Source organism: Sorex araneus, chromosome 6, assembly GCF_027595985.1.
Source record: "Sorex araneus isolate mSorAra2 chromosome 6, mSorAra2.pri, whole genome shotgun sequence".
Lineage (NCBI taxonomy): Eukaryota > Metazoa > Chordata > Mammalia > Eulipotyphla > Soricidae > Sorex > Sorex araneus.
In genome coordinates this window covers 93,403,636-93,430,975 of record NC_073307.1, presented here as the reverse complement: position 1 = coordinate 93,430,975, position 27,340 = coordinate 93,403,636, and the positions used below count along the sequence as shown (strand labels likewise).

At 45.0% G+C, this 27,340-nt stretch overlaps 1 protein-coding gene across 1 annotated transcript; it reads left to right on the top strand.

Moving 5' to 3' along the window:
- The first annotated feature begins 6,923 nt into the window (after positions 1 to 6,923).
- On the top strand, positions 6,924 to 26,662 carry LOC101558514 (apolipoprotein L3-like). Its single transcript, XM_004610674.3, has 3 exons — positions 6,924 to 7,050; positions 20,873 to 20,999; positions 25,786 to 26,662. Exons 1-3 carry the CDS (start codon positions 6,924 to 6,926, stop codon positions 26,660 to 26,662), a joined length of 1,131 nt encoding a protein of 376 aa, XP_004610731.3.
- Positions 26,663 to 27,340: the final 678 nt, after the last annotated feature.

Here is a 27,340-nt window from a genome sequence, read left to right as displayed (position 1 = left end):
GGGTGTCAGTCTCCCATTTTGTTACTTTACATTCCACAACTGAGTCCAGTCATCTATGTTCTGTTTCTCTCTTCTGACTCATTTCAGTTAGCATATTACTCTCCATGTTGATCCACTTATATGCAAATTTCATCATTTCACCTTTTCTAAGAGCTGCATAGTATTCCATTGTGTAGATGTACCAAAGTTTCTTTAACCAGTCATCTCAGGGCACTCAGGTTATTTTCCATATTCTGGCTACTGTAATTAGTGGTGCAATAAACATAAAAGTGAAGATGTCATTTCTACTGTATTTTTTGAATCTCCGGGATATATTCCCAGAAGTGGTATTGCTGTGTCAATGGGATCGCAATTTCTAGTAAAATATTTGCTTTTAAAAAAGCGGGATAGGTGCGTGGGAGAGGGGAGGAGAATGTTAGGAGGGACACTGGGAGGGATGAGGACATTGGGTGTAGAGTGGAATTGGAAGGTTGTCGGCCTGAAGCTGTAATTATAACAGTTGTTAGAACAATGGTTGCCCAAATAAAAAAGTTTTGAACATACTAAGAAATGAATCTAGATTTTAGCACAGACCAGGAACCTACTGGGTCAAGTTCTTGGATTCCAGAGACACGAACGTTCTTGCCTCCATCTTCTTATCACTCTGGGCTAGCTGGACAGAACAATATATGGATTCTGCTTGGTCCTCATGACCCGTGTCCTGTGGAATGGTGATACTCTGAGCTTCCATGGTGTTTATTGACTATCCAGCTAAGCCCTAGATTGACACATGCCCGTGAGACCCTGCAAATCAAGAAGGCTGGTTTAAGAGGTGTCAGAGAACATCAGAGATTTCTCTCTGCAATCCTGAGAGAAATCCAGACAGCAGCACTCTATCCCAAGCTGCCTCCGTGATTTATTTGTGTTTCTGTAATCACATCCCAGAGGTTCTCCTGGTTTTCCCCTGGAATAGAGACTCTGCGCTCTGCTCACCCTGAACACCCCTGAATGCATACTGTAGGTTCTGGATTTGATCACCCTTTTGTGCCAGGTTTACTAGGACCTTAGGAATAACTTTTGTGGAAGGAAAATCAGAATCATCCTCTCCAAATAGCCAGAGAAAAGGTCATCTCTCCCTCACTCCATTCCTTCTGGTTTTCCTCATTATCATAAACATTTATAGTGGCACTGCATATATATGGCACAGGTTTCCACGTATGGCAAGAATCAGGAGACTTGGATATACATGGTCATTTTAGAAAGTCTCTTAAACCACTACCCAAGCGATCTAATGAGTGACAAGTTCTTTTACAATCCACCCTGCTGAGGACTTTTCTCAGTCCATCTGTCGGTTGATGCCTCCCTGTGGCCATCAATGGCATCTTTTATTTCTTCCTGAACAGGTCAATAGGATCCCGACTGACACTTGCCCTTTAACCCAAGTAATATGCTTTATCTCCTGGTAAATTCTTCATCACACACAAAATCGATGCTCTTTCAGAGATTAAACTTGACATTGAGTGTAAGCCCTGGACAATGATATTATTTAATGACTCACCAACCCTATTTCCTCTGACCCTTTATGTTGAATTCCACTTGATTTATGTGTAGTTGACACATTTCTCCCTAATTCTTTGTTTTCCTTTTTTTCTTTTTGGGCCATGCCTGGCGATATTCAGGGGTTACTCCTGGCTCTGTACTCAGGAATTACTCCTGGCGGTCCTCAGGGATGTCGGGGATCGAATCTGGGTCAGCCACATCCAAGACAAATATGCTACTTGCTGTACATCACACCAGCCCCACCTCTCTAATTCTTGTGTCAGTTGCTTGGTTATGAAGATCAGAAATAGCATGGATCAAAAAGAGGACCCCTGTTAAATGACACTGGGGATTTCAGTGTCTCGAACATAATCATCAAACTCCCAGATAACAGAATTGCTTGGCTCGAGTGTACCCTTGGTTCTGTCATTTGGGACGACAAAGGGAGTTGATAGAAAAAGTGACCCCACATGCACTTTCTACACAGAGAAGTGTTCCCATAAGTTAAAGTTTAGGCTACGGCTGAGGTCTGACACCCCGAAGGTGCTGATATGGTCCCAGTCTCTCCCCTCACTCAGCTCCTCTTCTGCAAATCAGATTTCTTATGCCCTTGCCACAGAACTGAACTCTGCAGTAAAAATTCTGATGACAAAGGTGGGCATTGCAAGATGAATACAGTTCTTCCAAGTGGGGAGTCAAGTTGAATGCCATAAAACACCTTCTTTTACGGCTCCCCAACTTGGGGGTGGGTGTGGGTCTGGTCTTCACTGGAGCAACTAAGGACCCCCTCTTTTGTCTCTCCACACTCATTGTCACAGCCTTGCTGTAAGAACAGGATGGTGGTGAATGTTTGTGATTGAGGAAACTCGAACCCAGAGGGATTAGGTAAAGGGCCTGAGGTCTAGTAATATCATAGAAGCCTAGCATCTCATCAAAGTATTTTGTGGTCCAGTGATTTTTATTTTATTTCTAGATATAGCTTCAGATAAGTGCAAATGCAGGACAACTGTCACATAGCTATGGCAACCCAAGTTTAGAGAGATCATCACCTAAAAGAGACGGATGATTCTATCTTGAGTATAATATTGTGAAAATACCGGCAAACCTTAGATTAGGTAAAACTAGACCATGTGATGTTTCCTCCCACTTTAAAAGAAGACGCAGTATCTGAAGAGAAAGTACAGCAGGCAGGGCATTTGCTTTATTCTCAGCTGATCCAGGTTCAAGTCCCAGCACTCCAATATGGACCCTCGATGAGGATTCAGGCGTGAAAACAGAGCCAGGAGTAAGCACAGAGCACCACAGACTGTGGCCCCAAAACGAGACAAAACAAAATGACACACAATGAATATCTATGTCATTGCAATACTTTGTGAATAGCTAGGATATGTCAACAACCTAAATTTCCAACAATAGAAAAATGGGTTAAGAAGTCGTGGTATAGAACCACCGTGGAATACTATACAGCTGTAAGAAAAGGTGAAGCCTTAGAGTCGACTGCAACTTGGAAGATCTGGGGCATCATGTTAAGTGAAATAAGTCAGAGACAGAAAAACTAATACGGGATTGTGTGGTTCATCTGTGACACATAAAAATAAAACAAGGGGCTGCATGGTCTCCAGCGATGTCAGATCTTTGGCTCTAGATTTCAAAACTGAGATTACCCAGCAGGAGAGGGAATGTGATGAGGTGAACTGGAAGGAGCAAGGGGACATCCGTGGAGGGTCTTGGGCAGTTTGGTGGCTGTGAGGTGTGGTAACTATTTACATCATAGTCACACATATTTACACTAGTATAAACATGTGACCTAAACAATAATGATGGAAAGTTGTAAATTTCAAATTTAAAGGGAACATGAGTAACAACTCATAGACTACAAGCCCGGGCAAATGAGGAAGCCGTGCACCTCACAGACACCCCCCTCATGGTAGCTGCTACCAGTGAGTGAACACAACAGCTCCAGTTCTATGGGTTCCAGAACATTCCTTTCTGTCTCTTCTTCTGTGTTTGGTTTTATTTCCTCTATATGTTTTCACGGAGTTTTCTCCGTGTAGCTATTTACTACTGTTGGTTTGGCAGCTGTGGCCACTGACTGTTCTTGGTTTGGAAGAGGCTGAGGGCTTCCAGTACCTTCCAGCACCCCATGACATCTTCCCGCTCCCCTAGTCCCCTTGAAACCAGCCCACCGCTTGTCCTGCGGGTGGATCCGAAGAGTAGACTCTGGATCAAGGGTGCACTCACACCCCACAGCCTCCACCCATCCCCAGCACCTTCCAGCCCACCGATAAACCTAAACTCTTTGTGGCAGAGGAGAAAGCACAAACCATCATTATCCTACAAGCCGTGACATAATAGCTGAGAAGAAATTCCTCGTGGCACAAGTCAGAAAAGTACAACTCAATCAGTGGTTGCTTTTGGTTTTTTTTGTTAGATTCTGTTTTACCCCTCAAGGGAACCACAAAAACTGCAGGACCCTGAACATCCCAATGGTAGAGAGCAAAATGCAGTTGTGTGGAAATGGGATTCATCCTGACTCTATCCCTGCCCAACTCTGAGGCATTGGGATTTGCTGTAGAGAGTTAGAATCATCCTCTGTTCTTGGAAAATAGCAACTCACGTGAGATCTCGGGATGGGGCCGGTACCGGCACTGCTCTCCTCCAAGATGTGACCCGAGTGGCCATACATGTGTGGCCTCTACGTTACTGGATGTCCATGATTCTGGAGGCCACAACAACTAGATTTTGGCACCAGCAGCTTCTTGCAGAAATGTCTGTAGAGTGTGAACTAAGCCCCGGCCCCATGCCACCCAAAGAGGGAAAAGGTTTTTCTCTCTCGGCTTTTTTTTCTGGGGGGGGGGGCGGAGGCATGGCGACAACCATTATAAGGACCACTAAAGAGAGGTATGAGATTGCAATGATGCAATTTCTGGCAAAAAGTTCCCTGGACTTAGTTACTAAAATACTAAAATACAGAAATCCAAAACCTTTTATATCTTCATTCTCAGCAATGGAAAACAAATCATCAAATGCTTCTTTTTTAGTAGGTCTGATTTTTTGAGGGGAAGCTCCAAATAATAATAGTGAGTTTTTTGTGGAATTATTGAATGTAATCAAAGAAAAGAGAAAATAAAGTGAAAATTATCAGCTAAATAGGCAGGCTGGTGGGCGTGGGAGGCGAGGTATACTGGGGTTCTTGGTTGTGGAATATGTGCATTGCTGAAGGGATGGGTATTTAATCACTGTACAACTGAGCCTTAAGCCTGAATGCTTTGTAACTTTCCACATGGTGATTTAATAAAAAAAATTAATTAGAAAAAAGAAAAATAGCGATTCAATCTGATGAGATCATGAGAAAGTATGTAGAGTGGATTCTGGGCTTATTCCTGTCCTACCTAGGAAGAATGGGAACAGGGTGACAGCAAGAGGTCAGAATGATATAGGATATGTCCAGGTTTTAGAACGGCACCCATGGCTAAGTCTCGGGTGGTGCCAAGACAGAACCCAAAGGAAGCTGTAGTCATAAAGGAGGCCCCATGACTGTGAGTCCACTAGACAATCATGGGAGAAAGGCTATTTCTTCCTGCTGATCAGATACCCCCAGTACTATGTAGAGGGTTAGGGGCGATTGTTTCCTCCATATCTACTGGGGGAGGGTGGCTCTCAAGTGCCATGTGAGGTCATCTTCTGTTATACATAGAATAGCTCTTATCCCAAAGAAAGGCAGTGTAGTTTCTAAGGTCAGACTGCGGTGGCTGCCAGTTTTCTCATATGAGAGATAGTGAGGAGACAGAGCTATACAAGTTGAAAGATAGGACGCTGAAGGTGATGGTCAAAGCCAGCTGAGAGAGAATTCACAGAGATTGGTGGAGATTTGCCCAAGAACAAATCTCTTTCTCCTCAGCGTCTGTGTGCAAAATAATACTGGGATCATCCACATACTTCCTGAGTGGTGGATTGATATGCTCCATCCTCTCCCCAAGATCAGAATTGATACCACATAGCCTCAAGTCTCCATGACATGCTCCAACAGTCAAAAGTCCAGGCAAATGAGGACACTTTTTCTTTCTATTTTTTTTTGCTTTTTTGTTGTCACACCTGGCGATGCTCAGGGGTTACTCCTGGCTCTGCACTCAGGAATCACTGCTGGCGGTGCTCCGGGGAGCATATGGGATGCTGAGAATAGAACCCGGGGAGGGGGGCGCATGCACGGCAAATGCCCTTGCGCACTGTGCTATCACTCCAACCCCAAATGAGGACACTATTTCAAACACTCTATGAAACCTGAGCTCACTTCACAAGAAACAGGGCAAAGGGCACATCTGACTGCGGGCCACTTTATTCTGCCCTGTGTACTAAATTCTCTAGTTCACTTTCTCATGGACGTGTTCCTGCTCCTCTCTCATCCTCTTATTCACCAGACTTTACTTCTACCAACGTTTGATGGTGGGTTTGATAACCCCCAAGTGTGGTGATTATTTATCTAAAGCCTATTTTCTAAGCATCTTAGGTGTCACTTAATTATTTTCCATGGTGAGCAATACAAGAAGATTCTACACATGCAATTGATTTAATGTCATAAAAAGTCCTTATGCTGGTAAAGACTCTTCTCATGCGAATTGTGACTGCAAGTTCTGTGAGTGCTATGGGAGAGATCTTGTAGACCCAATTTTATAAATAAACAAACTGCATGTCACGCAGCCACCTTCATTCTGGCAGAAGGAGGCAGAATGTGAAGATTTGAGGAAGCAAGAAACACCCCGAGCAGTGGAAGACAAAGATAGTCACCAACAGGAGCAGGAGTACAGGGAGAGTTTTTTTTAAAAAAATTTTTTTATTAGAGAATCACTGTGATGTACTTTTGTGTTTGCATTTCACTCATACAGTGATCATTTACCCATCCCTCCACCAGTGCCCATTCACCTCCACCAATGTTCCTAGTATCCCTCTCACCACCCCCACCCCATCCCCACCAACTCCACCCATCCTCTGCGGCAGGGCATTCCCTTTTGATCTCTCTTCTTTGAGGTGTGGGGTGTTCTAGTTTGCAATAGAGGTATTACGTGGCCGCCATGTTCGGTCTATAGTCTACTTTCATTTCGCATCTTCCAACCTTAATGGGTCGTCAGGGAGACATTTTGGGAAGAGTTTCCTCAGGTCAAAAAGGAACTTGTGGAGCACATAACACAGCTCCAAACACTGGCAGACAAAGCTGGCAAGATGCACAAGGACTGTGCATTCTACAAACTGGTGGTCAGTTCTACCAGCATTGTGTCTGGCATCCTGACCATTGCAGGCATGGGTCTGGCTCCGGTGACAGCTGGCGTCAGTTCTGGACTGACAGTAACTGGGTTGGGTCTGGAGGCCCCATCTGCTGTGACTGCTGTAGTATCATGGAACATGCTAACATGGCAGCCATAAACGTTGATGCCAATCAGTTGACATCTACTGGGGTCAACCCAGAGGAAGCATTCAAGGGAGTTGTATGTGACTGTATCCCCAAAATTGTTCCCTTGGATAGGAATATTATCAGTAGTGAGTAGGACATTAAGAAGAATATCCATGTCATCAAGTTGGTCAATGCCAACCCTCTTTAATGTATGTGTTTATTTTTATTATTTTAATTTTTAATTTTACAAGGTCATTCAAAATATTTGATTACATTTAATATTCAAACACCAATCCCACCACCATTATACCTTTCCACCACCAAATTTGAGATGGTTACATCCCAAGCCCCAATCTCTGTCCCAAAGCACAACCCAAATAATATATTTTGTATTGTCAATTAAGAAAAACTACTGAAAATGCTATCAAAAAAGTATCCATAGTTGAAACAGTGTGAAGATTGTTCTATTTTGGCAGGGGCCATTAAGACATTCTTTAGGATATCACTAACATGTTGTTAAAGGTTGAGTGATGTGAGCTTTCACATATATATATCTGAAATAATGTGTATATGCAGCTTGTCCTGGGTCCATCTGGTCCCTCCTCGGGATCCTGATTTTGGGGTGCTAGGAAGTAAGGGCAATTGAGGCTTACGTTGAGAGAACAGATGCCCAGGAGGTAAATATCATTGAGAGTCAATTAACTCCCACATTATAAAAGCATAGCATTTACTGTCTTCTTGTGTCCATAAAGAAAGGATATTGCTCTAAATTAACTATGCAAAACTTAAGCACAAGAGAAAAACAATATTTACAAGTTGACAGCGCACAAAGAAAGAAGTTACAAATAAACACAAAGGAACAGGAACACTGATGGGAGTAACCCAACAAACCTAAACTTCCTGTGGCAAGGTGGAAAGGACAACCCCATGTTATCCTACACCTGAGCATTGCTGGGTGTGACCATTCCTACTCCCAATAGCAACAACAGTAACAGCAACAAATAGAAAAGAGGAAGTTGACTAAGAAGGATTAATTTGGGAAAAATTGCCTAGTAACAGGATCGGGGAGAATAAGATAGGGGAAGAGAGATGGTTGATATAAGACTATGTTCCCTCTATTAAAGTCAAATACATAGGTGGTGGAGTTGCTAAGACACCTATGGATTGCAATCAATTTCTCCTCTCCCCAAGGCCAAGCAAGTGCCCTTCACTCCCCTGTTCATTGGCTTGTGACCATAATCTTAATTCTCTGCATTTCCATGTATGCAGCCCATCAATGTCCAACAGGTGCCAGACTGAAGTTCAGGGTAGGAAACTAGAGACTGGGACATGAAAAATTCCCTGATCCATATATTATGGCCATGGTAGAAAATGCAATGAGTGAGGAAACTCCCCAGAACACGCTCCATGCAACCTAGTCACTTTCCCAGGTATTGTCTCCCACTGTCATGCAGCTGAGTGTCCCTGGGGACAGTTCACGGTCATCTTGGCACATCACTCCAGGGACAAAGATTTATAAGGCCTTGGTCTCCCTTGGTGAGGGACAGCCCATCAGGTTTAGCACACACAACCTCTCTCTGGGGCTCTTGATTTCAGACCATGGTGAAAGAGGGCCTTCATGATTATTCTGATATTCTTCTATTTGTACAAAATAATTTCCATCTCTGACTCATTTGAAGATATCTGTGCTATACCTCTTCTGAAAATAGTGTCAACGGCCTCCAGATATGTTTTTTTCTGACATTCTGACCTTTCATCCAGAACCAACTATTGCCCAGAAACCAATTTTAATTCTGCATAAGAAGATATCTCCTAGCAGGAAGAGACCAAGGACTATTCTCTGGTTCTTCAAGCATCCTGAATGGGTGTCCAGTTCCTCAAGTTCTGGAGGAATCCAGGGTGTCAGGTCCAAAGCACAACAAGCACACAGAGAGGTTCAGTTCTGAAGACTTTAGGTTAAAATTCTGAGTTTGGTCTTCCTGGAATTTTCAGTGAGTTCTCCAACTTTTATAGAATGAGTTACTTCTTCCTCCATATAAATGATGTTGATATTGGGTGCCCCCTAAGTGTTTTAGGCTCCATCAGTGAACTGCCCATTTTTCCCTCCTCCCAGAGAAGCTTATCATGCCCTGGTGAGCACCCCTAATTTAATTTAAGTTTGTCTTTAAACTTTTCTTTGTACTTTACCACTCATTGTCTCAGTTCACCAAGTCAGTCTTAATTATTAATAAGCCAAAACTTTTGTATTTGTACTGCTTTGTATTTGAAGTTCTGTGTCTTGATACCTGCTGTTCTATTTCCCCTATAGCCTTTTTTTCCCTTTTTGGGTCACACCTGGTGATGCACAGGGATTACTCCTGGCTCTTCACTCAGGAATTTCTCCTGGCAGTTCTCAGGGGACCATATGGGATGCTGGGAATCAAACTCAGGTTGGCCACGTGCAAGGCAAATGCCCTACCCACTGTGCTATCACTCCAGCCTTTCCTATAGCCTTTTTATATTTTACGATAGAGCAGTGTTCTTTGGTACAACACAGAAAGATCATTAATGCTATGCTTCTAATATTTGTGAGTTGATTGACTCTGAAATAGATCTACTCCTGGGCATAATTACTTTATCATAATGACTTGACTCAGGCTTCAGTTGCTATAGCTCCTAACACCCCAAAAGGGAGGTCCTGCTGTGGGACTGGGATGGACCCTGGGCGAGTGGCCAAGCTACCAGGCATCAAAATGGGATATTCTAGAAAGCATAAATGCATTATCTTGATGCAAAGTGTTATGACTAAGAGACAGGGCCCCAAGGGGAAGGACAAGCTGAACTGGCCTGAGGACTTAGTCTGGGATTTACTGTAAGAGTCTTGCTTGCTCTAACAGCCCAGAGAACTAAGTTTTGGTTTCTTATCTCTTCCTGTGTTTATGGAAACAACTGTAAGTATTAATAACATATACAACACTTTTCCCTATAGTTATAGGGAAAGACAAAAGCAATGTAGATGTCCCTGGGAGACAGAGGGTCTCTTTGAGTTAAACTCCCAAAAGAGAATTTCCTATGTTTTATCTATGTAAATGATCTAGGCAAACTTCCAGGTGTCTTACTTACGTAAATGACCAATCACACCTATGTCCTTACCTCAACCCCCTCAGATGTTCTATAAGTATGCTCGAAGCTCTGCATTAACTGGGTCATTTTCACCATCAGGCTGTGGTTTCCCATCTCCCTGTCTCTCTGTCTCTCTGTTGGGGAGGCCCGGGGAGGTGAGGAGGCAGCTCTGGGCCACAGAACCAACACACACTCATTGCAGCAGCAGCAGCAGCAGCCCTGCGTTTTGCTTTGCGAACTCACACCCCTGGAAATAAAGGGTTTGTTTCCCAGGAAACTGTTCTCTTCTCCTATCCGCATCTATTATCTGGTTCCCAGTTGGGCTGATCTCTACACCACGAACCCACGACAGCCAGGAAGCCAGGATGATCCAAGTCTTCGACTTCTTTGCTCTCCCTTAAAGTCCATCACTCAGTCTTTCCATGTTTGTCTTCTTGTGTGTTTAATTCATTCTTTGCTGTTGGGGAACACTGATCCCCACAACGGTGCCTGGACACGTTGCACACAGGGTTGGGGCAGGTGTGGGGCGAAGGATAACAGGTGCACGGAGAAACACCCTCCGGGAGCAGCTGATGGTTGTTCACTTTATTGTCAAATACACACATATCTTATAGTGGGACCCGGCTTAAGAGGGTGATCCAATCACAGAAAGTTTAGCATTATTGGCGTATCACTTCTCATACTCTGCTTTGACCCGGTACAATCCCAATCAAGGCTGTAGTTAGGATGCTAAACATCAGTGACATTTCTTGTGTCTAAGGATCATGTGAGTAGGAGGTCGAGTGAGACTCAAGGACAAACACTGGTGCTGGCTGACACCCCGTTCGTGCCAACTTTGCCCAGATACTCCATCTTGTGAGGATTTGCTTCTGGGCCGCTTTGCAAGGTCAGGTCTTACCTGCACCAGTGTCTGTCACCATGCTCCACACTCTGCCACGGACACCAGTTGAATGGATGTTTCCCTGGCTCACGGGCAGTGGGCTGAGCACAGAAGACTCTAAAATGTAAGGTCTGGAAATACTCTTCTAACAGGGTGAGAAAGGAGGAGAGACTGAGGTGCTGTGCGCTGGGCATTGGACCTGGTGTGGTCTATTGATCTGCACGGTTGCTCCATAATTGGAAGCCTGTCTCATGAACTGGGGGAGAAAGCAGCTGGGATAGAGAGGGGATCACTAAGTCAATGAGGGTTGGAGGGATCATTGGGAATGGGAGATGTGTGCTGAAAGTAGACATAGGACTAAATATGCTGGCCTCTCAGTGCCTGTATTACAAACCATAATACCCCAAGGTAGAGAGAGAGTATGGGGGAGATTGTCTGCCATAGAAGCAGAAGGATTGGATGGGGTGGGTACTGGGGACTTTGGTGATGGAAAATGTGCACTGGTGGAGGAATGAGTGTTCGATCATTGTATGACGGAAAATCAAACATGAAAACGTTGTAACTGTATCACATGGTGATTCAATAAAAAAAATAAAAGTGTTGTTTTAGTTTCTGTTTCACTTTCCGGGAGCGTCGGGCACTCATTACCCAACCACAGGGTCAGGAGCAGAGTCTGGAGAGCTTGGATCCTAATCCCAACGGCCAGAAGAGGATTCTGGGTAAGCAGGGGAGAGAGAACTCCACCTTTATTCCCTCACCCTCATCTTCTCACAACCTTGCTCAAAGCACAGTGGTGACTATGAATGAGGAGAATCAAGTTCCGGGGAGTTAGGCAAAAGGCATGAGGCTACACAGAAACCAATAGCAGAGCCCAGATGTGAACCCAGTTGGGCTGACTGCTGCTCCCTCACCCTGTTCCCTAAACATTCGAGGGAGGGGACTGCTCAGACGGGTTCACAAGGACAACCTGGTACCCTGAATTGAGCCTGTGTTCCCGAGACACAATTACCTGAGAAGACAGTTGGGTGTAAGCTGGGGATCAGGCCCGGGGGTGATTCCTCCTTTGGGAATTTGGAGGCAGCAGAGGAGGTAAGTGGGAGACTCTGAACCTCTCCACTGTGTTCTGGTCCCCTGGTCCCTGGGCTCTGCAACCCAGGCTGAGGGGACAAAGGATTTCTTTATTTGTTTTGTTTTTGTTTTTGGGTCACACCGGCGATGCTCAGGGGTTACTCCTGGCTCTGCACTCAGAAATCACTCCTGGCGGTGCCCAGGGGACTCTATGGGATGCTGGAATCGAACCCGGGTCAGCCGCGTGCAAGGCAAACGCCCTACCCGCTGTGCTATTGCTCCAGCCCCTGTATTGGTTTCTGTCAATTCTTGTTTCCTGACTGTCTCTTGTTCCCCAGTGGGTTTCCTCCCTCAGGGAGGGTGTCTGGATTTCCAAGTATCATGTCTATCACATACACAGAAAGATTCAACATTTAATGCCATGGGAGATGATCATGGGAGGGCTCTGCAGAGATTCTTCTTCTTGGACCATCTTTCCTGACCTCCAAAAATTTCCTTTCTATAGAACTCACTTTACAACAGAGAGGCCCAAGTTTTCTGGCACAGTTTTATTTTTACCTGATGTTTCTAATTGTCTTTGCTTTCCTTCTTGTATGGTTTGTGCCTCACTTTCTCATTTTTTAAGCAGTGTACCATATGAGGTTACTGACAAATCCACTTTCCCCACAGATCTTCCCACCTTATTTCAATCTTTCGGGTAGCTCACTGGCTGAGGTAGGCCCAGCTGATATCCTGGCATCCATCTTGGAAGTGGTTTTCCTGCTTCTTCTTCTTCTTTTTTTAATCTTTTGATTGGTTTCTTTCTTTTTTTTTAATTAATTATTATTATTTTTTTTTTTTTGCTTTTTGGGTCACACCTGGCGATGCACAGTGGTTACTCCTGGCTCTGCACTCAGGAACCACCCCTGGCTGTGCTCAGGGGACCCTATGGGATGCTGGGAATCGAAGCCGGGTCGGCCGCGTGCAAGGCAAATGCCCTACCCGCTGTGCTATCGCTCCAGCCCCTAATTAATTAATTTTTTTAATTAGTGAGTCACCGTGAGGGTACAGTTACAGATTTAAAATTTTCATGCTTGTGTTTCCCTCATACAATATTCGAGAACCCATCCCTCCACCAGTGTCCATTCTCCACCACCAATGAACCCAGTGTCCCTCCCACCCTCCAATCCCATCCCCCCACCCCCCACCCCGCCTCTGTGGCAGGATATTTCATCTTGTTCTCTCTCCTTTTGGGTGTTGTAGTTTGCGGTAGGGGTATTGAGTGGCCATCATGTTCAGTCTCTAGTCTACTTTCAGCCCGCATCTCCCTTCCTGCTTCTTATCTCTCTCATCTTTCTCACTCTTGGCAACTCTCCACCCCACCCAACTCATGAATACAGCACGCACTTATGTTCTTTCTTTCTTTTTTTTTAGCAGCAAATTATCAAGAAAATGCCTAAGTTACTAAACTAATAAATTATTTTGTTTGGTAACCTTTCTATTTTCCACGTAGCACTATTTTCCTCACTTCTCTGCGTTAGTTTCTGGAAACTCTCTCGTTGATGTCTAAGTTTCTAAGTACCAGTATCTCTCCACAATGTCATTGGCCCTCTCCAACCTTCCTTGCCGCCCCCCCAACCCTCCCCTCCGTCCCACACACACCCTTGGCAACCTCGGTCAAGCACTCAGTCCTACGGCATTTTTTGTTGGTATTATCTGTTTCTTTCTTTATAGTCTACAAATGACTGAGATCATCTAATACACGTCGTTTACTTCTGACTATTTAACAAAGCATGACACCTTCAACAGGTTTCCCCAAAGGAAAGTTGTCAAAAACTACTAGCATTTTATTGTGTAGCTATACCACATCTTTATCCACTTGTCTGTCCTTGGATGTAGTAAACAGCGCTGCAATGAGAATAGGTGTACAAACATCTTTTTGAATCAGTGCTTTTTTGTTCAGATATATAACTCAGCAGTAGAAATGTTGTATCCTGAGGCTGGAGCAATAGCACAGTGGGCAGGGCGTTTTCCTTGCACATGGCCGACCCGAGTTCGATTCCCAGCATCCCATATGGTCCCCTGAGCACCGCCAGGAGTAATTCCTGAGTGCAGAGCCAGGAGTAGCCCCTGTGCATCGCCAGATGTGACCCTCCCCAAAAAAAAGAATTGTTGTATCCTATGGTAAATCTTTTTTTGTTAGTATTTTGAAATCTATACATCTGCCCATAGAGGTTGGGACTTTCTGTGCCAACATAGCACCTCAGAATAGCATGTCTTTTCCCCTCCACATTCCCACCACAGTTTTCTAGTTTAAATCATTTTGTTTGGTTGTTTTTTTTTTTTTGCTTTTTGGGTCACACCCAGCGATGCTCAGGGGTTACTCCTGGCTTTGCACTCAGGAATTTCTCCTGGCGGTGCTTGGGGGACCATATGGGATGCCGAGGATCGAACCCGGGTCGGCTGCGTGCAAGGCAAACGCCCCACCCGCTGTGCTATCTCTCCGGCCCCAAGTTTAAATCCTTTTGATGGAGGCTAGGGCCAATGATGTGAAGCAATATCTTATTATCATTTTGATTTGTTTTTCCTCATAGTAGCATTATGGTATATATGTCTAGGTATGTTTCAAAGTATTTAGGAGCTGCATGAAAGATCATTCCATTTATAGAAATTTCTTCAGTCAACAACCTCAATAAAAAGTATGAGACTAATATCCAAGGCCAAGGAAAACAGGTGCCAAGAGGACTGGTTAATGGTTGGAAGCTTGCCACAAATGTGTGTAGGGCAAAGGGTGGTTAGGATAGAAAAGGGACCAGTGTGACAATAATAGTTAAAAATGACGAGTCTGGAGAAGAACTGAAAGTTGAAAGTAGCTAAAGGGATATACATGATAACCTTTCAGTATCTGTATTACAGACCAGAATACCCAAAGGAGAGACACTTAGACAGTGACAGAGAGGCAGAGAGAGAAACAGAGAGAGATAGAGAGAGGGGGGGGCAGGTGGTGGAGGGGAGGAAAACTGGGACATTGGTGGTGGGAAAAGTACACTGGTGAAGGTTAAGAGACATGTATTGGAACATTGTATGACTGAAACCAAATCAATAGGGAGAAATCTTATAACTGTATCTCACTGTGATTCAATTTAAAAAAATTAAAAAAAACAAAAAAACAATCTCAACAATGACCAAACTGCATACCAGGAGATTGCTCTTTGTACTATTATTTATATAAAAACTGAGATACATTGGAACTTTCGGCAGTTACAGGAGAAACAAAGAGAGGTTTGGGCCCATTATGGGTATTGGATGTCCACAGCCCGGTTATTGTCCCTGTGATGCAAGGGATCTTGGAGAAAAACGAGGGCACGGCCTTTGGAAACTGAGTCCCAGGAAGTGAATGAGTCCAGAAGCTGGTGCCCAGAGTGTAGGGCATCATGTTGGCGTGAGAGGAATCAGTTCAGTGAACCTAGACATGAAGTGCATGTCTGAGTTACCAGAAGGAGAGCACAGTCATCAAAAATATGAGATTAGGAAGTGAGAGATTTGACTCCATTTGGACTTGGCACTATTGTGAAAGCATGGTTGAACCTAAGGTTGAGTGATGTAACCAAACTTTGTAATGGTTCCTCTGTTACTGTCACTGTCATCCAGTTGTTTATCGATTTGCTCGAGTGGGCCCCAGTAACGTCTTCATTGTGAGACTTGTTGTTACTGTTTTCGGCCACGGGTGCGCAACGGGTGGCTTGCCAGGCTCTGCGGTGTGGGCGAGATACTCTCAGTAGCTAGCCGGGCTCTCCAAGAGGGTCGGAGAAATCCAACCCGGTTGGCCACGTGCAAGACAAACGCCCTACCCGCTGTGCTATTGCTCCAGCCCAGTGGTTCCTCTACTTTATAATTTATAATATTCTTTATTTTCTATTTGTTTGTTTGGGGGTCACACCTGGTGATGCTCAGGGATTATTCTTTACTCTGAACTCAAAAAGTTTTCCTGGTGGTGCTCAAGGGGCCATAAGGGATGCTGGGATTGAACCCAGGTTGACTACGTGTAAGGCAAGTATCCTACTACTCTCTCTCTCTACTTTGATTACATTTAATATTTCGACACCAGTCCCACCTTATTATTTGGAATTTTCCCACCACCACTCAAACATGCTGAAAAGGCAGTGATAAACAATTTCTTTTGTATTACTTGTATAAACAGCATATGATGTCGCGAGGTCATGAGAACGGTCTCGTGCTCCTGAAAATCTAAAATTTTAATAATTAGGGTCTGGAGAGTTCTATGCAGTCAGCAGCTTAGTTCTGAGATTTTTTTTTATTGATAACCATGAGGTACAGTAGCAAAGCTTTCATGTTTGAGCTTTGATCATACAATCATCAAATACCCATTCCTTCACCAGTGCATGTTTTCCACCACCAAGATCCCCAGTATCCCCCCAACCCTACCCATTGCACACTTCCCCCTCCCTGTGTGGCTTACAATACTGTTTCTCTACTCTAGTTACCTTTCATATTTCAAGACCAGTCCCACCACCACTCATACCTGCCGAAAGGCAATGCTAGACAATGTCTTTTGTATTGCTTGTCATGAATACAATACAATGTTGTGAGGTCACGTGCTCTAGGAATTCTAAAATTTTACTAATTAGCGTCTGAAGAGATCATTGCAACAAGTTGCTCAGTCCAAGGTTTGTTTGTGTGTCTCTGGATCATGGCCTTGTGGGAGCTTAAGTAGACGGTGGCTGGATGTGGCATCAGCTCTGAGTCTCATTGGGGTGGGGGTGAGAAGGGCCCACTCCTCCCCTTCCTGTGAGGTCTGGCATGTGCTGCCACTGCCATGTGTACCTGGAGTTTGTCACTGATTCCTAGATGATGGCAGATTCTGGAGCTCCTAGAGGGCAGGCGGAAGGGCGGCACCTGCCCCAGTCTGGGGTTGCCCAGTGGAAACGGCTTATTGCAAAGTCCGGGGCCATTTGTGCAGCAAGTTGCTTGGATCTGAGGTTAATCTCTGTATCTCTGGCTCATGGCTGTGTGGAAGCTTAAGTAGACGGTGGCCAGATTGTGGCATCATCTCTGAGTCCCCTGTCCCATGAGGTCAGGCGTCTGCTGCCACAGCCACTCTGAGATTCTTTTGTGTGTCTCTGAATCACGGCTGTTAAGGGGCTAAATGGAAGTAGCCAGAAGCAGCTGGTGGGAGTCATCTGAGAGTCCCATGGAAGGGATGAGAGGGACTAACTCTGCTCCTATCCTGTGAGAACTGAGTTTGCTGTTACTGCTTTCGTGTACCTGGGTTTTCCATTGCATTCTGGAAGATGGCGGCCACCAGGATTCCTAGGGGGAATGTTCCTCTACTTTAAAAAGAGACTCACAGGGGGGCGCTGGAGCAGTAGCACAGCGGGTAGGGCATTTGCCTTGCACGCGGCCGACCCGGCTTCGATTCCCAGCATCCCATAAGAGACCCACAGAGCAGCAACTTACAAAGAGTAAATCATTATCAATTATCATACCAGGACCTTCACCATCATAGGATCTACTACCAACATAAACACTACAGTTCCAAATTTCCTATGGGTTCTAGAACATTCCTTCCCATCTTTCCTTTAGGTGTGGTTTATATTGTTTCTATAAGTACTCACCCAACTCTCTCCTTATCTGGCTTCTCTTTGTGACCCAAGGACCAGGTGACTCTACTAGGTTTGGTAGTAAGCCTGAGGGAGCTGAGAACTTCTATTTAGAAGCTTATTAAGCTTCTATTTAGCTTCTATTTAGAAGCCTCTACTAAATTCCAGGATGCAGAAACCTAAGTTTAAGTGCATTTTAACGTTCCTGACCTTCCCGGAAGAAAGCTCCATATCCCACCCCTAGCTGATCCCAGTTCTCCATCACTCACACTGGATCCCCCATTTTGTTCCTCCTCTCCAGGGAGAAGCCACACCTCTGACGACCAGGGCACAGACTGCTGAGTGAGGGGAAGAAGCGAAACCATGAATCCAGAAGACATCCCAGGTAGTCAGCTTGTCTTGGCTGGATCGGAACTATACCCCCGATTACGGAGGTGTCTGATGCAGATCATGCTGTGGCCATGACAGTGGGTCTCTGTTCATTTGCAATTCCCAGGTTCTTCAATATTTTCAAGAATGAACCTATTGAGTAATAAAGGCGCTCAGACAGTGTTGGAAGGCAGAAAAGTTCATCAGAAAGTAGAAGAGAAAGACAAGGAACTCTCCAAGTCGGGAGGAACTTAGTATAAGACTAAGTTAAAAGCCAAAGTTTTATGTGGCCTTTTAAACATCACTTAGCATTTCTTATCAATCAACAAGTATTACAGAGAATGCAGGGAAGCGATAGGGGGATCTGGCGGCTGCGAGTCTTTCTGGCCATCTGCCATCTGGCTCTCTGGCCATCTAAGAAAATTGTCCATGATCTTAGTCTCCCTGTGAGCCTAAGGTCTGGGGCAGAATTTTATGATGGACCATTGTTTACTCCCTGTCTCTCAGAAAAGCCCAGAAATTTGCCGGGAGACAAAAATGTAGGATGGCTCACGGCAGCTGGTGAGAGTAAAAGGAGGCTTCCTCTTTCATGTTTCCTTGTGTGATATTCTCCAGAGAAATTAAGCAAACAGGAGCCCACGACAAGGGCCAGAGGAATCCCCCGACAAGGGGTCTGTGGGATATTTTTGTCCTGGCTTCACCTTCAACGGCCCTGACTGAGTGCTAACTCCTCCATTCTCCTGCCAAGCAAGACCAGGGCATTCTGAGGAGAGGTGGGAAGTGCTCAGAGCTATGGAATCAAAGGAATCCTGGTATAGGGGAAAGAGAGGAGTAGACCAGAAACCCTGCCGGCTTCTTCTGCTTATGGCTGTCTTCACTCCCTCCCCTTCTTTGGATGTTAACAGTGAGGCCTTTCGGTTCTCTCTGTGAAGGTCAGAGGGTTGCTGAACTACACCTCAGTCTGATCTTTGCGAACCTCACCTGTACTTGACAATACCATCTTTCTGTGTGATTCTGAGTGTCAATACAATATGTGTGCATGGCCTGATCAGTAAGAGGGAAATTGTCTGCCATAGAGGTAGGGGGGAGGGATGGATGGAAGTGGGGGTGGAGATATTGGGGCATTTGGGGTGGAAAATGTACACTGGTAGAGGGATGGGTGTTTGATCAGTGTATGACTGAAACTCAAACATGAAAGCTTTGTAACTTTAGCTCATGGTGATTCAATAACTAACTAACTAAATAAAACAAACCCCCCAAAAACAAACAAACAAACAAACAAGCAAAAATTCCCCTGAAATTGTAGTTTCCCTAAATGGTTGTAGAGCCTATCCCTCTTTTTTTTTTTTTCCTTTAAATTTTTTTATTGAATCACCAAGTGGAGGGTTACAAAGTTCTCAGGATTATGTCAGTTATACAATACTCAAACACCCTTCCCTTCACCAGTGCCCATCTTCCATCACCAACCCCCCCAGTATATCTGCCGCCCCCTCCCACCTCCCCAGTCCCCACCCTTGTACGTGTTAAGTTTCACTTCATTTACGCTTATCTCGATTACATTCCATGTTTCAACACACAACTCACTACTGTTGCTGGGGTTTCCCCCCAAAAAGAAAAAGACAGTCCTATTGCCAAGGAGGCATTTGATAGTTCTCCATTGCTAAGAATATAGAGATATTAAGTCCCGCTGTTTGTTACATAACTTTTCTTTTTCCCCCTTGCCCCGTGCCACCGAGTTCACGCCTGTTTAGTAATCGCCAGGCTGTCTGACAAAGGGAAAAAAAACCGAAGAGGATGGTTATTTCCCGTCATCAGCCAGCGTGGGGCTCTGGCTTAGTTGATAGTCTAGTAGAGTGTCTGCAAGCAGTTTCTGGAACCAAAGGTCTTGCGCTGATATCGGCTCCGAGAGCCTATCCCTCTTTAGAAATATAACAGCAACAACAAATCTGGACATAAGATCTAAAGACCTTAGGGAAAAAAACTGCAGAAATTTTGAAATATGAAGGAACTTCACTGTGATATCAAAGACATGACTAAACAGTTGATGTGGATTAACTCCTGGGTTTCCTCTTTGCTTCTGGCCCTTTATCCTATCTGATCTCACTTTCTCCTGTGAAACAAGAACGCCTCTTGAGTGCACGGAGTAAGGAAGTCTCTCTCTCTCTCTCTTTCTCTCTCTTTCACTCTCTCTCTCACAAACACACATACACACACAACACAGTCCCAGTCTCTTATCTCCAACTAATCATCTCCAGTTCTCCTGTTCACTCATTTAAACAATAGCAATGCATCTTTGAGCAGATCCGCAGATCCTAACCTGAGTTTGCTTATTGTCATCACGACATTCATCCCTTTGAACAGGAACAAATGTGTTCCCTGTGAAACACGGATGCCCTTGTGTCCAGGGTGCTGCCCACCGGCTCTAGTCAAAGGCCCCACAGGCTCCTTCTAAAGGATGACAGATTTTCCTTTCTAAGCACAAGGAGGTAGAGATGGTATTATGAATTCTGGGGGCTGGAAGTACAAGGTTAACATTGGTTTCTGGCCAGGCATCTAATTGTGGTGTGAAGATGCCCACCTTTCTACTCTGCTTTCCTGTGGCATTTCCTCTGTGCATGCAGCAGGCTGGGAGGAAGCTGAATGGGGTGTAGACTTGATTCCTCTATGGACATTTGATTTAATAACTTAAGAGCTGGTCTTTATTGCCTCCTTTTCCCTCTCCTGTCTCATTACAGGCCTCATCTCCATTTTACCTTAATGCAATTATACTAAGAAGCAGGTTTTATAAATCATGTGGTGGGGGGGAGGGGAGAAAATTCATCCATGACACCAGGTGGCTAATCAGGAGTACCCAGAGAGCCCTGCTCAGGAACATGGAACCACCTTCAACTCAATCCTGGGGAAGTGCCATCCCAGGCCTCTCATCTAATTCTTTATTCTTTCGTCTAGTAAATGGCAGCTTCGTTGAGTACTCCATCAATTATATCCTGAACACAATGCATGAAGAAGATGTCTGTTCCCTGCTGACAAATAATGACATCTGGGAGAATTTTGCAACGGAAGCCAGTTTCTCAAGGTACCCTCTGAAAGTTTCTTAATCTGCCCTGTGTTGTGAGTAAACTCCACGATGTTTACAAAGTGCTTAGCATAATGACCAACATGCAGTGGTGTTCAGTTCATCTTAATTTTGAGAGATTTGCTGAGAAGAGATGAGGACCTTCGGCTTGGAAATGAAAGCTAAGTAGAACTTCCTTTTCAAAGTCAGAAAAATACTGACAGAATCATTTTGTGTTCCTGGGGATTCTAGCTTGGTAGTTTGTTCTTTCTGCCTAAAGAACCTCAAAAACTCAGCAGGTCCCTTTTCCCCCATAAGGTAGAAAGTGAAATCAAGTTGGATGGAGCTGGGTTACATGCCAGCTCTATCCCTGCCAACCTCTGAGGTACTGGACTTTGTCTTATTTTGTTTCCCGGGTTCAATCCCTCCATCCCTCTGGGAGAGCCCGCCAAGCTACGGAGAGTATCTGGCCCATACGGCAGAGCCTGGAAGCTACCTGTGGCATATTCTATATGCCAAAAACAGTAACAACAAGTCTCATAATGGAGACGTTACTGGTGTCTGCTCAAGGAAATCAATGAACAGTGCTATAGTGCTATGTTCTATAGTGCTATAGTGCTACAGTGCTATTTTCTTTTTGGGTCACACCCAGAGGTGCTTTGGGGTTACTCCTGGCTCTGTGCTCAGAAATTACTCTTGGTGGTGCTGGGGAACCATATGGGATGCCGGGGATTGAACCAAGGTTGGCCATGTTCAAAGAAAACACCCTATCCCTGTACTATCGCTCCATCCCCCTGCACTTTGTCTTAGAGTTAGAATTTTGGGTTGTTCTTGTAAGAATAGCCATTCAATCTTGTTATTCAAAATTAATTACTTAGACTAAACTGCAGGGTCAAAGGGTCAAAGCAGTCTGCCCAAAATCCTGATGAAACCTAGACCAGGATCAGAGGCAGGTTTCAGGATGGAATTGGATTATGTCCTAGTTGGAAGAATGTACAGAAGACTTGGGTGCCATGATCAGAACTAGGATCCATGTCCAGGACAGAACATCAGGGAGCTGTGGGTTTGGAAGCCTTTTCTGAGTGGGAGAGAGGACATGGCCCCTCTGATTGGGATCAATTGCTGATTGCTTCCTCTAAACCTGCCTGGGGTGGATGATTCTCAGGCACCATTTAAGTCCCAGTTCTGTTCTACATAGAGTAGTCCCTAGCCAGCAGGGTGGTGTGGCTTAGTCAAATTTGTGGTGGCAGCCAATTTTGTGTCATGTATGAATGACAAGGAGATTCCCATCTCTTCTGTAAAAGGACAGTTCCTCCTCAATCCACCATCCCAAAGCAAATCTATTCCTAACTAGAAGTTGCTATCCATGCTTCGTAATGTCTGCAGAATCTTTCAGCATTTCCATGGATTGGCACACGGATTAAGAGAACACACCGGAGGATATCATCAGCTAATTTGTGGGGAAGGTTGGAGTCAGTTTAGAGGGGAGGAATTCTGGTTCTTGGGTCAGAGTTCAAGGGGTGGACCAGAGAGCGCCAGGATAACAGTGCTAAATGCAAGTCCCCTTTGTCGCATCATTTGGTCAGAGATTGGACCCAGTGACCACATAGTAAGGTTAATGGCATCAGGCTCTGAAGAAAGATAATAGAAGAACACATCATAAATATCCTTTCTACCTTTGTAGTTTGAGATTTTTAAATCCTAAAGAGCCAGAACAACAGAATGTCCTTTCAAAAATACTTTCTAAATACTCCTTTTCCCTTGATGCTAACCACAATTGGGGATTTCTCAAATCACTCTCAGGTTTGACTTTTCTCTATCAGGACTCACAAAACACTGAGAACTGGTTTTACTCACAGTTATAGTTGCATATAGGGAAGGGCTGCAAGTTTAAAGAGGTAAAGAGAGAAAAGTTCGACTCTGGAATATTTCTAAGGTGATGCTTCCCTGTCCTTCGGAGGCATTGCTGTCTGCTATCAAGGGTGATGGAAAGTCAAAAATGGTGGGGGTTCTTCCTCTAAGCCTGATGTTTTCTGATACAGGGAAACATAAGGTGGCAAGCACAGGAAATGGAAGACCAAGGTCGAGACCTTGTCTAGAGAAGGTTTGACAGAGCCTGGCAGAGGTTTGCTCAAGAGCATAATGTTGGCCACAAAGTTAGTGTAGCACATAGGACACTTGCCTTTCTCGCAGCTGACCCAGGTTTGATTCCCAGGTACCCCCAGCACTGCCAAGAGTGATCCCTTTGCACAGAGCCTACAGTAAGCCCTGAGAACAGGTGTGAATGAAAAACAAAAAGCCAATACATATTGAAAAGAATCTCTTCATCCCCACCCTTTGTACGTACATTTTTACTGGGGTCAATCTCTTGCTGCTCATTGGCTAACCTATAACACTTAATCTCTCACTGAGGTCAGAATTGATACCCCATGACCCCAGCCCCTCATAGTAAACCACCATGATACACATCTCAGTGGACAATGTCCCAGACACATGAGGACACTTGTATGAAAGAGGACATTACTGGACCTGGACACCATTTCCTAGGTGCCCAAGGCCAAGGGCAGGTCTGACCTTGGATCTCCCTAGTTTTCACTCAGAGTTCTGGAACGGAGGCGCTCATGCTCTTCCTTCTCCTGTCTCCTCCCGCCCTAGGAGCACCTATTGTACTGATTCTGTTTACTTGCTCTCCAGAGAGATGGTTTTTATCTAATATTCGGTTCTTCAGGAAGAAGCCACGAGGCTCTCAGGAGACCTGGGGACCTCATTTGTGTTTCAAAGCTGGTTGGTCAGAGGGTTTCAAGGGCTTTGCAGGAGAATTTTACTTGGGTCTTGCCGTGGGCTTCAGGGTGTCCAGGGCTACATTCACCATGCCTGGGGACGAGGTGATGCCAGGAATCAAACCTAGGTCAGGAGCATGTCCGTATGTGCCATAGCTGCTTTCTGGTCTCTCTGTCTGATGAAATCCCTCCTTCTAGGGAGCAACTTAAGATAATTAAAAAAATATTCTTTGGGGACTTGAGTGACAGTACAGTGAATTGAGCATTTGCTGATCTGGGATAGATCCCTCCAGGACCCCACAAGTTCCCCTGAGCACCACCCTGAGAGCAGAGACAGGAGTAAGCCCTGAACATCACTGGATGTGAGCCCAAATAGAAAAAAAATAGTCATTTCTGCATAAATAAGTACAACAAGAATCTACATGTTTGTGTAAACACACAGAAAAGGGGCCACACCGGGCACAAGGCAGCGGCGCTCTATCTCTCCCACCGCCTGCGTTAGGTAGTCTCACGCTGCTTTCCCCAACTCCGGGGTGGTTGATGGCGATGATGAGGCAGGCGACGGAAGTAATGGGAGCCAGGCTGGTTGGTCTCAATTGCCTTTTATTCCAATCCCATCTTCATTCTCCTCTGATTCTCCTCCTGCTTCTTCCTCCCCCATGCTGCTTTATTCTCTTTCTTGCTCTGGATCTGGATCTTGATCTAGCTTCTCCAGATCTCGCACTGGAACCCCCAGCGACTCATACAGCATAGTTAAATCCCCCAGCATGAGGGGTTGGGGCTTACACATAGGTGTGGTCACAATCAATAGGGGTAAAGTTCTTTCCCTCAGGGGATGCTGCTTCTAGGACAGATTCCCTTTCAGCAGGATGACCCATCCAAGAGCAGAATCCCATGGGTGTGTTTCTCCTCTGCTTGTCCAAACTAACATATAAGCATTCACAGTATTAATCATTTTGTATGGACACAGCAAGAGATACATTAAGCTTATAGAATTGTTCTCCTGGGGTCATCTCCATCTCAGACTACAGTGCTCAGGCAGGGTCCTAGTCTCATCATTGCTTTTGGATCATGACAGCATTTGTCCATGATCAAGCTTTAACTTACAGTTAAGCATTAGGCACTTTGGCCAGGCCCATCTCGATGCCAGGGTAGCACATAACTCACTGCTTGCCCTGGGTCCATCCCGTCGCTCGTTGGGACCCTGCTTTTGGGGGTGCTAGGAAGTAAGGGCAGCTGAGGCTTAAGTCGAGAAAACAGATGCCCGGAATCAATAATATTTGAAGCCAATTAAATCCCATGTTACAAAAGCATATTAACAACTGTCTTTCTTTGTCCATACAAAAAGAACATTGCTTTAAAGTAAACTATTCAAAAGACACAAGGAGAGGAGAAAGGCAATATTAACTTACAATACAAGTTCAGTGTCCTAGAAAGATCTAACCTTACAAATTAACAGAGTCTGATTAGGGGGAAAAGCTGATTCACTGGTTGGGGAAGCAAGCATAGAGAAGTGGTTACAGATAGACAAAGGGATGGGAGTGACTCGGGAGCACTTTTGTGGTGTGACCCAATAAACTTAAGCTCCTTGTGGCAAGGGGAACAGGACATACCAATGTTGTCTTAAAATGTTTGTAGATTATTACCAGATAAACCTAAACTCTCTATGGCAAGGGAGAAAGGACAAACCAATGATATCCTACACATGTTAGACATTTTATTTAATGTCTTATTTATTTTGGTTTTTAGGCCTCATCTGGTGATGCTCAGGGATTACTCCTGATGGGGTTTGGAGGACCATAAGGGATGCTGGGGTTTGAACCCAGGTGGGCCATGTGCAAGACCTTACTTGCTGTCCTATCTCTCCGGTTCCATAATGTCTTTTTAAAAAGTCCTTACATTTGTAAAACATTTTTTTCCATTGTCTTGACAGTAAATGCTCTGTGCTTAATAGAGGATGGAAGTTACTGAGTCCATTTTTCAGATGATCAGACTGGATGCCAACCACTTACCTATATTCTTTCCAGGGAGGAGGCAGAGGAAATACGAGAAGGTTTAATGGCGCAGGAAGCATTTGGAGACATGAAGGACATAGAGCCAGAGGAGCTGGAATTCAGGGAGAGATCCTTGAAAGAGTTTTCTCAGATGGAAAGGGAACTTGAAGAGCGAATAACACAGCTCCGAGCACTGGCAGACAAGGCCGACAAGATACACAAGGACTGCACCATCTCAAACGTGGTGGCCAGCTCTACCGGCATTGTGTCTGGCATCCTGACCATTGTTGGCATTGGTCTGGCACCGGTGACAGCTGGGGTCAGTCTGGGTCTGACAGCAGCTGCGTTGAGTCTAGGGACTGCATCTGCTGTGACCGGTGCAGCCACCAGCATCGTGGAACACACAAAAATGGCTTCCATCGAAGGTCGTGCCAATAAGTTGACATCAACTGAGGTCAACCGAGAGGAAGCATTAAAGAAAATTGTATCTGACTGCACCCAGAGACTTGGTCCCATGCGAGATAGTATTGTCAGAGGGGCGACGGGCATTGAGAGAAACATTCGTGCCATCAATTTGATTATTGCTAACCCTCGCCTAGCAGACCGAGCAACACGCTTCATGAATGGTGGAAGAATCTCAGCCCAAGATGCCATGCAGGTGCAGCAAATTTTTGGAGGCACTGCACTGGCAATGGGCAAAGCAGCCCGGATTGCAGGGATGTTCACTGCAGGCATTTCCCTCCTTGTAGATATATGCAGCCTTGTGAAGCAGTCGATCGACTTGCATAAGGGAGCTAAGACAGTGTCAGCTAGCAAGCTGAGGGAGCAGGTTTTGGAAATGGAGATGAAGCTGGCAAAACTGAAAGAGATCCATGCAAGTGTCTTGGAGGAAATTAGAGAGGCCTGTTGAGCAGAGGCCTGTACGGACCCAAGTGTGGAGAGACCCTCTCAGAGGGGGTTTTTGTGAGATCAATTTCATTGATCTGGATGTTAAAGAGTTTAGCTTTCCTGTTAGTGAAGCACAGCTAGGGAGGGTTCACAGGGGAGGCTGTTGGGTGAAGGACAAGGCGGGACTATGGAGCCTCGAATCAGGAGGTGAGAGGATCAGAGAGCCAAGAGAATGGGCATGAAGCTCTTTATTTTTGACCAACGATATTGGGGCATGATGGAGAAGGATGATGGGACACACAGTGAGATGGTCAGCAATACCAGTTGAATTCGAGAGAACTGAAGAGTGAGAAGGATTTTATTTTGAAGGAGCTTTTATGTTTTCACTGTTAACACTCCTCAGGGATTCCCCCTCCCAGCAATAAAGAATTTATTCCCTGGTGGTGGTTGCTCTCTCTAACATCTCCGTGATGACTCAGTTTTGTCTTCCAGAAGGCTTGCCTTTATGAGTCTGTCTTCTTCATGGGGATGGTGGAAGTCCTGGTGGTAGTGATAGGGGGAATGGGAGTGGAATGTGGGTGATGAGAGTTGAGTGGATGGAGCATTAGGCAAATTGCTGATGGCTTTGGGTTCAGGGTTCACTGAAGAATCAGTGAAGCTTCAATGAAAGGTCAAATGTTGTGTTGCAAAATAGTTGCTT